Source organism: Pristiophorus japonicus, chromosome 7, assembly GCF_044704955.1.
Source record: "Pristiophorus japonicus isolate sPriJap1 chromosome 7, sPriJap1.hap1, whole genome shotgun sequence".
Classification (NCBI taxonomy): Eukaryota; Metazoa; Chordata; class Chondrichthyes; family Pristiophoridae; genus Pristiophorus; species Pristiophorus japonicus.
Window position 1 is genome coordinate 245,515,782 of NC_091983.1, and position 13,240 is coordinate 245,529,021.

The window sequence follows — 13,240 nt, forward strand, 5'->3', positions numbered from 1 at the left end:
TACTGCACAAGGTAAGCGCTCATGGTGTTGGGGGTAATATATTAGCATGGATAGACGATTGGCTAACTGATAAAACAAAGAGTCGGGATAAATGGATAATTTTCAGGTTGGCAAACTGTAACTGGTGGGATGCCAGAGGGATCAGTACTGGGGCTGCAACTATTTCATCATGGGCGGTCCCTTGAACGAGGATGACTTGCTTCCACGAGAGTTCACAGATGTTTCAATGAATTCCAGTTGAGGGGGTGGAAGATGCCTGTGCGTGAATTTTTTTAACATGTGGTAACTGATGCACCACAGCCACCACACGGGCTTGACAGAGCTAGGCCTTTATCCAGTGGCAAGGATTAACCAGGACGACTGGAGACCTGCCCTGCTGCACGGATCTAGTGTGCACACATATCGGAGTGTGGGCAGGTCCGTGCTGCCCCTGGGCCCTCGGTACTTCTGAGCCCCATACCCTCATTCGCCACACCTCCGCCACGCAACTATTTACAATATATATAATGACTTGGATGAAATACAGAGTGAAGTGTAGCCAGATTTGCTGAGGATACAAAGATTGGTGGGAAAGCAAGCTGTGAGGACGACAGAGAGTCTGCACAGGAGATAGGTTAACTGAGTGATCAAAAATTTGGTAGATTAAGTATAATGTGGGAAAATGTGAGGTTATCCACTTGGTAGGAAGACTAGAAAAGCAGAATATTATTTAAATGGAGTCTACAGAATGTTGCGGTTCAGAAGGGTATGGGTGCCCTTGCACATGAAACACAAAACGTTCGTGTTGTGTCCTTACACACTACAGCAAATCAACATGAGGCACATACTGGAGATAAGGTCACTCTGTGACCTGTACCTTTATTCACAGGACCAAGAAGTGATGACCCTGCGTGGGACCTCCCTTTATATACCTGGATGACCAGGTGAGGAGTGTCTCCCACAAGTTCACCCGCTGTGGTCAAGGTGCGCATTTCTCAGGTGTATACAGTGTATAGTGTTGTTACATAAAGGTTACAGTTATGTGAAGGTTACAAACATGACATCACCTCCCCCCAATGTCTTTGGGTCAAAGATTGAGTCTTTCAGGCAGTCGACGCTCTCTTGTGGAGCGCAGCAGTTGGGGCTCTGGTTGTTGAGCCTTGGCATGCGTCTTTGTTACCTGTGGTGATTCCGGCTTGTCCGGGCTGGCCGCAGGGACTGTGCATGCTGCTGACGGTTCTTGTTGCTCGTTCACTGGCAGTGGTGTGGGCAGCATCTCATGATTTTCCTCAGGTTCCTCAGTGTCCATGCTGAACCTTTTTTTTACTTGGTCCAGATGCTTGCGGCATATCTGCCCATCGTTGAGTCTGACCACTATGACCCTATTCCCCTCTTCACCAATTACAGTACCCTCGAGCCACTTGGGCCCCACAGCGTGATTAAGAACAAATACAGGGTCATCGATTTCTATCCATCTCCCCTTTGAGTTACGGTCGTGGCACTCATTTTGGGACTGGCGCTTGCCCTCAACAATGTCTGACAAGACTGGATGAATGAGGGACAGTCAAGTTTTTAGTGTACGTTTCATGAGTAGTTCCACTGGCCGGACCCCCTGAGCGAGTGCAGTCAGGACCTGTAGGCCAGCAGGAGGCGTGATAGACGGTATTGAAGGGAGGGTCCTTGAATCCGGAGCATGCCTTGCTTTATGATTTTGACTGCACGTTCCGCCTGGCCATTGGAAGCCGGCTTGAACGATGCTGAACTGACATGTTTGATGCCATTACCCGACGTGAACTCCCGGAATAGCGAGTGAAACACGGGCTGCTGTCGCTAACTAGGATGTCCGGCAAGCCATGGGTTGCAAAGACCGCACGCAGACTCTCCATTGTGGTGGATGTCGTGCACGAATTCAATATGATGCACTCGATCCATTTTGAGTATGCATCAACAACGAGGAACATTTTTCCCATGAACGAGCCCGCGTAGTCTACGTGAATACGTGACCATGGCTTGGTGGGCCAGGGCCACGGGCTGAGTGGGGCACCTGCGAACACAGAGCTCCAGGTCTGCATCAATTTCCGGCCACCATACAACGGGCAATGGCCTTCATAAGCACGATGCCTGGGTGCTCGCTGTGGAGTTCCCTGATGAATGCTTCCATATCTCTCTGGGGCATGACTACCCAGCTGCCCCATAGTTGGCAGTCAGCTTGTATGGAGAGCTCATCCATTCGTCTGTGAAACCGTCTGACCTCTTCAGGGCATGCACCGAGTGCGGACGCCCAATCCACAGTCAGGACTTAATCAGAGATAGGAGGGGATCTCTGTTTGTCCAGGTTTTGATCTGGTGGGCTGTGATGGGGGAGCCTGCGCTGTCAAAGGCATCGACAGCCATGACCATCTCTGCGCTTTGTTCCGCTGCCCCCTCAGTGGTGGCCAGTGGAAGCCTGCTGAGCGCGTTAGCGCAATTTTCGGTGCCTGGCCGGTGCCATATGGTGTAGTCATACACAGCCAGCGTGAGAGCCCATCGCTGTATGCGAGCTGACGCATTGGCATTGACAGCTTTGCTGTCCGACAACAGGGATGTTAATGGCTTGTGGTCCGTTTCTAACTTGAACCTTTTGCCAAAAAGGTACTGGTGCATCTTTTTCACCCCGTAGACACATGCGAGTGCTTCCTTTTCAACCATCCCATACCTTCCTTCTTCTTGGGAGAGCGACCTGGAGGCATAAGCCACAGGTTGGAGTTGGCCCTCATCATTACTCTGCTGTAACACGCACCCAACCCCATAGGATGATGCATCGCATGTCAAGACCAATTTCTTACAGGGGTTGTACAGGGTCAACAGCTTATTAGAACAAAGCAGGTTCCGTGCCCGATTGAAAGCCCGTTCCTGACAATGCCCCCAAAACCAATCGCAACCCTTACGCAGGAGCATGTGTAGCGGCTCCAGCAATGTACTTAAGTTCAGTAGAAAGTTCCCGAAATAGTTCAATAGTCCCAGAAATGAACGCAACTCTGATGTGTTGCCAGGCCTGGGCGCGCAACGGATCGCCTCCGTTTTGGATTCGGTGGGCTGGATCCCGCCTCCATATCCCTCCTGCCCAAAAAAGTCGACCTCTGGGGCCAAAAACACACACTTGGACCTCTTTAGTCACAGGCCTACCCGGTCCAGTCGGCGTAGCACCTCCTCCAGGTAGTGGAGGTGTTCCTCGGTGTCTCGACCCGTGATAAGGATGTCGTCCTGAAGGATGTCGTCCTGAAATAGGATTGTTCTGGGGATGGATTTGAGCAGGCTTTCCATGTTCCTCTGAAAGATAACGGCTGCTGAACGAATGCCAAATGGACAGCTGTTGTAGACAAACAGCCCCTTGTGCGTGGTGATGGTGGTCAGTAGCTTGGATTCTTCGGCCAGTTCCTGTGTCATGTAGGCCGAAGTGAGGTCCAACTTGGTGAACAGCTTGCCGCCTGCCAGCGTGGCTAAAAGATCCTCCGCTCTCGGAAGCGGGTATTGGTCCTGAAGGGGCACTCAGTTGATGGTGGCCTTGTAGTCGCCACAGATCCTGACTGAGCCATCCGTTTTTATAACAGAGACGATGGGGCTTGCCAGTTGCTGAATTCGATGGGCGAAATTATGCCCTCTCTGAGCAACCTGTCCAACTCACTCTTAATTTTCTCCCGCATCACATACGGCACAGCTCTGGCTTTGTGGTGCACTGGTGTGGCGTCCGGGGTGATGCGTATCCTTACTGTGGTGCTTTTGAAAGTCCCGACGCCAGGTTGAAATAATGACTCGAACTTTTGTAGGACCTGTGAACATGAACTTCGCTCCACAGATGAAATGGCGTGCACATCCCCCCATTTCCAGTTCATCTCGGCTAGCCAGCTTCTCCCCAAAAGTGTGGGACCATTTCCCGGGACAATCCAGAGTGGTAGCCGGTTCTGAGATCCATTATGTGTGACCACCAACATTGCACTGCCTAGCACTGGGATGATCTCTTTGGTGTATGTCCGAAGTTGCGTGTCACTGCATTCTAGTTTGGGTCTGCTAGCTCTGAGTGGCCACAGTTTCTCGAATTGTTGGACACTCATAAGTGACTGGCTGGCTCCTGTGTCCAGCTCCATGCATACCGGGATGCCATTTAACAGTACTCTCATCATCATGGGTGGCGTTTTTGTGTATGAGCTGTGGATGTTTGCCACCTGGACCCGCTGAACTTCAGCATCCATTGCTGTGTCCCAGGCATACCCCTGCCTTGCAGACCCCTCTTGTGGCTCATCCACTTCGTAAACCAGCTTCGCTGCGGGCTTCCTGCACGTCCTGGCTAAATGTCCACTCAAGTTACAATTTCTGCAGATGAATTGTTGAAACCGGCAGGTCTGGATACTCAACTATATGCTACTATGCATCTTGTGTCAAGCACATTGCACCCTAGTTCCCTCCGTAGCTATCATTTGAAACTGGCCGAACTTTAAAATTGACCAAATTCTGTAACCAGCAGATCTTGCAAAGCCAAGAAGCTACTGTGGGAACTGCTAGTTAAGCAAAAGCTATTCTTTCTCACAGATAGAATGCATAACCAACCTTGGACAGACAATGGAGATATACTGAGGAACATTTTTAATGAACGGATTATTGAAAAGGACATTGAAAAAAAAATCACACATTTAATTAACTGTCTGCTGAAGAGAAAAAAAAAATAACTTTGGCCTGACAGGGGTCAAGTTTCGGCCTGAGTTGCTCCTGTTTTTTTGGAGCAACTGGTTTAGAATGGAGTATCTTAGAAATTGCAATTCTCGGCATTTAGTTTGCTCCAGTTCGAGTCAGTTAGAACAGTTTCAGTTTGGAACAGATTTTTTTTTCAAAAGGGGGCGTGTCCGGCCACTTACGCCCATTTTGAAAGTTTAGGTAGTGAAAACTTACTCCAAACTAACTTAGAATGGAGTAAGTGTAGATTTTTGTACGCTCAGAAAAACCTTGCCTACACTTAGAAAATCAGGGTTAGGTTACAAATCAGGTGTTGGGAACGGGGGTGGGGGGTGGGGGGGAAGGGAAGTTTACAAACATTAAACACTTCAGTTTTACAAATAAAGAGCTATCATCAATAATAAATGATAAATACATCAATAAATCAACTAATAAATCAATCAAAAAAAAATGAATACAAAATTTAAAAAAAATTAAAAATCAATAAATAAAAAATTAAGTTTCTACTCACCGACTGCAGCACCGGGAGCCCTGCAACAGCGTGCTGGGACGGCCCACCCACCCCCCCCAGTGTGTCTCTCTTTGTCTATGTCAGTGTCTCTCTCTCTCTCTCTCTCTCTCTGTCTGTCACTGTGTCTCTCTCTAAGTTTCTGTCTGTCAGTGTCAGTGCCTCTCTCTCTCTCTCTGTCAGTGTCAGTGTCTATGTGTTTCTGACAGCGAGGGGAGGCGGGGGAGGAGGAGGGAGGGAGAGGAGAGGAAGGGAGGGGAGAGGAGAGGGGAGGGAGAGAAGAGAGGGGTAGGAGAGGGAGGGAAGAGAGAGAGAGAGGGAAGGGAAGGGAGAGGGAGGGAAGGGAAGGGAGAGGAGAGGGAGGGAAGGGAGAGAGAGGAGGGAAGGGAAGGGAAAGGAGAGGGAGGGAAGGGAGAGGGAGGGAAGGGAGAGGGGATGGAGGGAAGGGAGAGGGAGGGATAGGAGAGGAGAGGGAGGGAAGGGAGAGGAGAGAGAGAGAAGGGAGAGGATGGGAGGGAAGGGAGAGGAGGGGAGAGAAGGGAGAGGAGGGAGGGAGGGAAGGGAGAGGGAGGGAGGGAGGGAAGGGAGAGGGAGGGAGGGAGAGGGGGGAGTGAGGGGGAGAGGAGAGGAGAGGGAGGGGGAGAGGAGAGGGAGGGAGGGGGAGAGGAGAGGGAGGAAGGGGAAGAGGAGAGGGAGGGAAGGGGAGAGGCGAGGGAGGGGGGAGAGGAGAGGGAGGAGGCTAAACGGGCCCGGCCGACGTGAAAAAGCCGGACCCAAGACTTCGGGTGGGGCCCTCCCCCAGCAAGATGCTAGGCGGGCAGGCCCCGCCGAAGGAAGAGAGAATGGACCGGAGTTGAAGGTAGGTGGCCGGGGGAGCCGGAGTGGAGTGGAGCGGGTGCTGGCGGGGAGTGGAGCGGGAGCTGGGGGTCGGGGCAGGGGAGCAGGAGCTGGGGGGGGGGAGCGGGCAGCGGAGTGGGAGATGGGGGAGGGGGGCGTCGGTGGGGAGTTGAGAGAGCCAGAGGGAGTGTCAGCTAAACAGGGGCGGAAGCTGGAGCCACAGCCAGAGCAGGAGTTGGATGAGGGAGGTGCAGCCTGATCTTCACCACCCCAGTGAGCCCATTCGGGCAGTGCTAGGGGGCGGCATGCTTCGGGCCCCTCCCACACAGTTTCGGGCGCCTGAAACTACTATACATGCGTGCACACTGTAGTGCGCCTGTGCAGAGGTCCCGGCACTGATTTCAGCGCAGGGACCTGGCTCCGCCCTCCACAGCTCGTGCTGCACTGCGCCGAGGGCCTGGATCGATCTGAGGGAGTGGAGAATACCGAGGTAAGTTTTCGGCGCGGTTTTGAGCGCAGAAATTAGGCGTGGCTCGCGGAGCTGCGCCGTTCTAGGCGCAGCCTGAAACTTGACCCCACAGAGTTGGCAAGTTGCCAACCTTTTAAGTACAAACAGAAATTATGAGAAAGACACTGGGGGCTGCAGTCAAGAGATTGGTAACCTGGTCAGTTACAATTAACCTGGGGTTAATTTCCAATCGTTGATCACGGCTGGAAGTAACCCTGTATGAGTGTCTTTGCTTTCTTTTAATCACTTAGTGGATCGGCAATTTTAACCGTCATAAGGAACTTTACTGGCATAGGTTGATGCGGGCGAATAATTAGAAATTATTGTGCATTTGATGCTACCATAAATTGCTTGTATTTCTTTCAATTATTTTAAGTAAAGAGAACCCCTGGATCGGGGTGAGTGAAGAAACATCCTGTGTCTGTATTGTTCTGTCTCACAAATCAGAACTCTGTAAAGTGTAGAGCCAAGACAAAATCTTACAGGCTATAACCTGTTTTATTAAGATAACGCTTAATGCTATTATAATGGAAAAAAACATATATCTTACAGGCTAAAATCTGTTCTTATAAAAGATAAGTCTTACATCCTTTAATAACATAGGTCCTCCCCATCTTTGTAGCTCAGGTGCAGTAGCAAAATCATGTTGCCAATTCACTAATGCTCAACAAGGACTCAACTGGCGATGTTGTAGTTTGCCGTTTCACAACCACTTTCGAACTGGACAAGCACAGGGACAGTTGGTCTCAAACCTTGACCTATGAGACCTCGGTGATGACAATAAATGTCCTTGTGGACAAAAATAAATCATGTCCCACATCGGTGAATCCACTAACAAAACTATCTGGTGGCCTCTGTGCTTTGCAATGCTTATATACAATGAAGACAAGGCATTAAGATGGCTGTAATTAAATGCCAAGCCTGCATACGCTAAATAATAACAATGTTTGTGGCCACCTCATGTTGGAATTCTCTGATGTCACTTGTTATCAGTGTCTTTGAAACAGCAATTTTCCTTACCTGGTTCATCCTCAAGTTTAGCGTCATTAATCGTGTCAGAGATTTCTACAAATATTCCCACCAGTCTGTCCACAATCTTTTCAATATATCTGGCTTTTGGAGCTAAAGTCTCTGCCCATTCTTTGCAGCAAACCTGTAAAATACATAACCACACACTATAGGGTACCGAATACTGGTGTAAACCTACAACCCCCGCATGTACATGTCACCAATCCATCTTTATACCTTTAAAAAAAAGTGCCATAAGCTTAGAAATAACTAGCTATTGATAGATTAAGACTAAATGCGTTTGTTATCCTTTGTTATTTTAACACAGGTAAAACCCATAAGTTGCAGTTAAATAGGAGCATTACATATAAGTATGCAAGGTGTTGATATGGGAAAAGGTTGCCAGACATAATCCCATGTGGTACCAGATTCCAATAATGCCATTTTTTTCCAAATCTGTTCCCAGATCGTAGGCTCAATTTTCCCCAATGCCAGAGTTATATCCATTCTTTTGGCCCCGACTACTCAAAAAAAACCAGCAAATTTCCGCATTCTATTTTTGAATTTGGCAGCCTATCCTTTAACTTTGGAGGGTGGAGCTGAAAGTCTGCACTGGAAAAAACAATGCTCCCCCTTCTGCACATATGTGAAAAAAAAGAATGAAGTATAATGTGGATCAATGTGAGGTTATCCACTTTGGTGGTAAAAACAGAAAAACAGACTATTATCTAAATGGTGACAGATTAGGAAAAGGGAGGTGCAAAGAGACCTGGGTGTCATGGTACATCAGTCATTGAAGGTTGGCATGCAGGTACAGCAGGCGGTTAAGAAAGCAAATGGCATGTTGGCCTTCATAGCGAGGGGATTTGAGTACAGGGGCAGGGAGGTGTTGCTACAGTTGTACAGGGCCTTGGTGAGGCCACACCTGGAGTATTGTGTACAGTTTTGGTCTCCTAACTTAAGGAAGGACATTCTTGCTATTGAGGGAGTGCAGCGAAGGTTCACCAGACTGATTCCCGGGATGGCGGGACTGACCTATCAAGAAAGACTGGATCAACTGGGCTTGTATTCACTGGAGTTCAGAAGAATGAGAGGGGACCTCATAGAAACGTTTAAAATTCTGATGGGGTTAGACAGGTTAGATGCAGGAAGAATGTTCCCAATGTTGGGGAAGTCCAGAACCAGGGGACACAGTCTAAGGATAAGGGGTAAGCCATTTAGGACCGAGATGAGGAGGAATTTCTTCACCCAGAGAGTGGTGAGCCTGTGGAATTCTCTACCACAGAAAGTTGTTGAGGCCAGTTCACTGAATATATTCAAAAAGGAGTTAGATGAAGTCCTTATTACTAGGGGAATCAAGGGGTATGGTGAGAAAGTAGGAATGGGGTACTGAAGTTGCATGTTCAGCCATGAACTCATTGAATGGCGGTGCAGGCTAGAAGGGCCGAACGGCCTACTCCTGCACCTATTTTCTATGTTTCTATGTTTCTATGACATGATAGTTATGGGCGCGTATGCCAGTTCAGCTCCCGGTCTGTATTTGGCCATTTTTAAAGAGCCAGTTGTGTATGAGAACTTTCATTCTCATTGGAAAAATCAGAGCTGCAATACAAGATGCAATGCGGCTCAAGGAGCAAGAATTTCTTACAGGATGAAGTGGAGGCGCTGCTAACTGTAATTGAGGCCTGATGGCACGAGCTGGACACCAGCAGAGGTCGCATAAAAGTTTCACCAAAAGAAATGAAGAAACACTGGAACCAACTTGCACAAGATTACTATGCAATGGTGACAACCCCGAGTTCTGGAGGCCAGTGCAAAAAGAAGTGGCAGGACCTTGGTCAAGTAGTTAGTGTAAGTAATATTTTCATTTATTCAATGGAATTACAATTGTAAATGTGAACATCTGCATATGTCCCACCCAGCAGAAAGAGACTGTTGTGTATGGAGAAAGAGTCAGGCTAAACACTGTGAGTTCAAAGTAAAGTGTGACCTTACTCTTTTATTCAGGTCTCCAGAGTGCCTCTCCAACCTGTGAAGCCTCCTTAAATACCTGTGCTCCCAAGGGATTATAGGATCCCTTGTGACTCCAGGGGACGAGTCCTCTAGTGGCTGTACAGAGTAAATACAAGTTTACATATATAACAGAACTCCGCTCCCCCCCTACCTCTGCCAAAGTCAATAGTGTAACTATTTACAATGTGAGTCGATCTGGGGCCCTTCTTCCCCTGGTTGATTGTCTCGGTGTGAAAGCTGGTGTTGTTGAATCATTTGTTGGGCCCTCGCTGGGCTGCTGTGCAGCTGGCCTTGCTGGGCTGCCTGGTGTGTTGGGCCCTGCTGGGCTGCTGTGCATGAAGGGTTCTACTTCGTGGTCCACCGTGGTGCCGGTTGCCACTGGTGTGTATGTTGGGGGATAAAAAAAAGGTAGGGTCCAAGGTGGGTTGCTCAGGATAGTCTGTGAATCTGAGTTTTATTTGGTCCAAGTGTTTCCGGTGAATTTGAAAGTTTGACCCGAAACACCCTGCTCCCCTCTTTGGCTACGACAGTGCCAGGAAGCCACTTGGGACCTTGTCCATAATTTAATACAAATACAGGATCATTTTCTTTTTCTTTTCTATTTCAGTAAGTAACATTTAGCATTGTTGTTGCCAAATTAAGTTAATCTAGGGGTTAAGTAATGGCAGGAGAGCTCGGACACGTGTTATGCTCCTCCTGTACTATGTGGGAAATCAGGGATGCCGCCGGTGTCCCTGACGACTATGTGTGCGGGAAGTATATCAGCCTCCAGCTCCTGACGGTCCACGTTGCGGAATTGGAGCTGCGGTTGGATTCACTCTGGAGCATCCACGATGCTGAGAATGACGTGAATAGCATGTTTAGCGAGTTGGTCTTACCGCAGGTAAAGGGTACACAGCCAGATAGGGAATGGAAGACCAACAGAAAGAGCAGTGCAAGGAAGGTAGTGCAGGGGTCCCCTGCGGTCATTCCCCTGCAAAACAGATACACCGCTTTGGGTACTGTTGAGGGGGATGACTCATCAGGGGAGAGCAGCAGCAGCCAAGTTCATGGCACCATGGGTGGCTCTGCTGCACAGGAGGGCAGGAAAAAGAGTGGGAGAGCAATAGTTATACAGGATTCGATTTTAACGGGAATAGATAGGCGTTTCTGTGGCCGCAACCAAGACTCCAGGATGGTATGTTGCCTCCCTGGTGCAAGGTCAAGGATTTCTCGGAGCAGGTGCAGGACATTCTGAAACGGGAGGGTGAACAGCCAGTTGTCGTGGTGCACATTGGTACCAACGATATCGGTAAAAAAACGGGATGAGGTCCTACGAAACGAATTTAAGGAGCTAGGAGCTAAATTAAAAAGTAGGACCTCAAAAGTAGTAATCTCGGGATTGCTACCAGTGCCACGTGCTAATCAGAGTAGGAATCGCAGGATAGCTCAGATGAATACGTGGCTTGAGCAGTGGTGCAGCAGGGAGGGATTCAAATTCCTGGGGCATTGGAACTGGTTCTGGGGGAGGTGGGACCAGTACAAACCGGACGGTCTGCACCTCGGCAGGACCGGAACCAATATCCTAGGGGAGAGTTTGATATTGCTGTTGGGGAGGAGTTAAACTAATATGGCAGGGGGATGGGAATCAATGCAGGGAGACAGAGGGAAACAAAATGGAGACAGAAGCAAAAGACAGAAAAGAGATGAGTAAAAGTGGAGGGCAGAGAAAGGCAAGGCAAAAAACAAAAAGGGCCACTGTACAGCAAAATTCTAAAGGGTCAAAGTGGAATAAAAAGGCAAGCCTGAAAGCTCGGTGCCTCAATGCGAGGAGTATTCGGAACCCAGGAGAGGGCTCTGAGCTAGTTAGAGTGGGTGAGAGCTCAGATGAACAGGACCACAAGAAAGAATGCAAAAAGGCAGGAGGCAACAGAGCAGAGTAGCACTGGGGTTAGTGTAAACCACAAGGTGATAGGAAGGGACAATATGTATGAATATAAAGGGGCTGCAGGAGGGGTCAAAACTAAAAATCATGGTTTAAAAACAAGTATTAAAACACTCTACCTAAACGCACGCAGCATTCGAAATAAAGTAAATTTCAGAGTAAAAACAGTAATTTCAGAGACCATGGTCCAGAACTTAAAGAAGGGTAACTTTGAAGGTATGAGGCGTGAATTGGCTAGGATAGATTGGCGAATGATACTTAGGGGGTTGACTGTGGATGGGCAATGGCAGACATTTAGAGACCGCATGGATGAATTACAACAATTGTACATTCCTGTCTGGCGTAAAAATAAAAAAGGGAAGGTGGCTCAACCGTGGCTATCAAGGGAAATCAGGGATAGTATTAAAGCCAAGGAAGTGGCATACAAATTGGCCAGAAATAGCAGCGAACCTGGGGACTGGGAGAAATTTAGAACTCAGCAGAGGAGGACAAAGGGCTTGATTAGGGCAGGGAAAATGGAGTACGAGAAGAAGCTTGCAGGGAACATTAAGGCGGATTGCAAAAGTTTCTATAGGTATGTAAAGAGAAAAAGGTTGGTGAAGACAAACGTAGGTCCCCTGCAGTCAGAATCAGGGGAAGTCATAACGGGGAACAAAGAAATGGCAGACCAATTGAACAAGTACTTTGGTTCGGTATTCACTAAGGAGGATACAAACAACCTTCCGGATATAAAAGGGGTCAGAGGGTCTAGTAAGGAGGGGGAACTGAAGGAAATCATTATTAGTCGGGAAATTGTGTTGGGGAAATTGATGGGATTGAAGGCCGATAAATCCCCAGGGCCTGATGGACTGCATCCTAGAGTACTTAAGGAGGTGGCCTTGGAAATAGCGGATGCATTGACAGTCATTTTCCAACATTCCATTGACTCTGGATCAGTTCCTATGGAGTGGAGGGTAGCCAATGTAACCCCACTTTTTAAAAAAGGAGGGAGAGAGAAAACAGGGAATTATAGACCGGTCAGCCTGACATTGGTAGTGGGTAAAATGATGGAATCAATTATTAAGGATGTCATAGCAGTGCATCTGGAAAATGGTGACATGATAGGTCCAAGTCAGCATGGATTTGTGAAAGGGAAATCATGCTTGACAAATCTTCTGGAATTTTTTGAGGATGTTTCCAGTAAAGTGGACAAAGGAGAACCAGTTGATGTGGTATATTTGGACTTTCAGAAGGCTTTCGACAAGGTCCCACACAAGAGATTAATGTGCAAAGTTAAAGCACATGGGATTGGGGGTAGTGTGCTGACGTGGATTGAGAACTGGTTGTCAGACAGGAAGCAAAGAGTAGGAGTAAACGGGTACTTTTCAGAATGGCAGGCAGTGACTAGTGGAGTGCCGCAAGGTTCTGTGCTGGGGCCCCAGCTGTTTACATTGTACATTAATGATTTAGACGAGGGGATTAAATGCAGTATCTCCAAATTTGCGGATGATACTAAGTTGGGTGGCAGTGTGAGCTGCGAGGAGGATGCTATTAGGCTGCAGAGTGACTTGGATAGGTTAGGTGAGTGGGCAAATGCATGGCAGATGAAGTATAATGTGGATAAATGTGAGGTTATCCACTTTGGTGGTAAAAACAGAGAGACAGACTATTATCTGAATGGTGACAGATTAGGAAAAGGGAAGGTGCAACGAGACCTGGGTGTCATGGTACATCAGTCATTGAAGGTTAGCATGCAGGTACAGCAGGCGGTTAAGAA

At 48.2% G+C, this 13,240-nt stretch overlaps 1 protein-coding gene across 2 annotated transcripts in view; it reads right to left on the minus strand.

Annotated features, from left to right (window-relative positions):
* Nucleotides 1-13,240, minus strand: part of LOC139267485 (dynein axonemal heavy chain 8-like) — a 2,569,686-nt gene that overhangs the window by 1,479,519 nt on the left and 1,076,927 nt on the right. For both annotated transcript variants that reach the window (XM_070885867.1, XM_070885866.1), the window contains one exon: nt 7,560-7,692. In XM_070885867.1, coding sequence (XP_070741968.1) covers nt 7,560-7,692 — 133 coding nt within the window. The remainder of the gene's footprint in view (nt 1-7,559; nt 7,693-13,240) is intronic.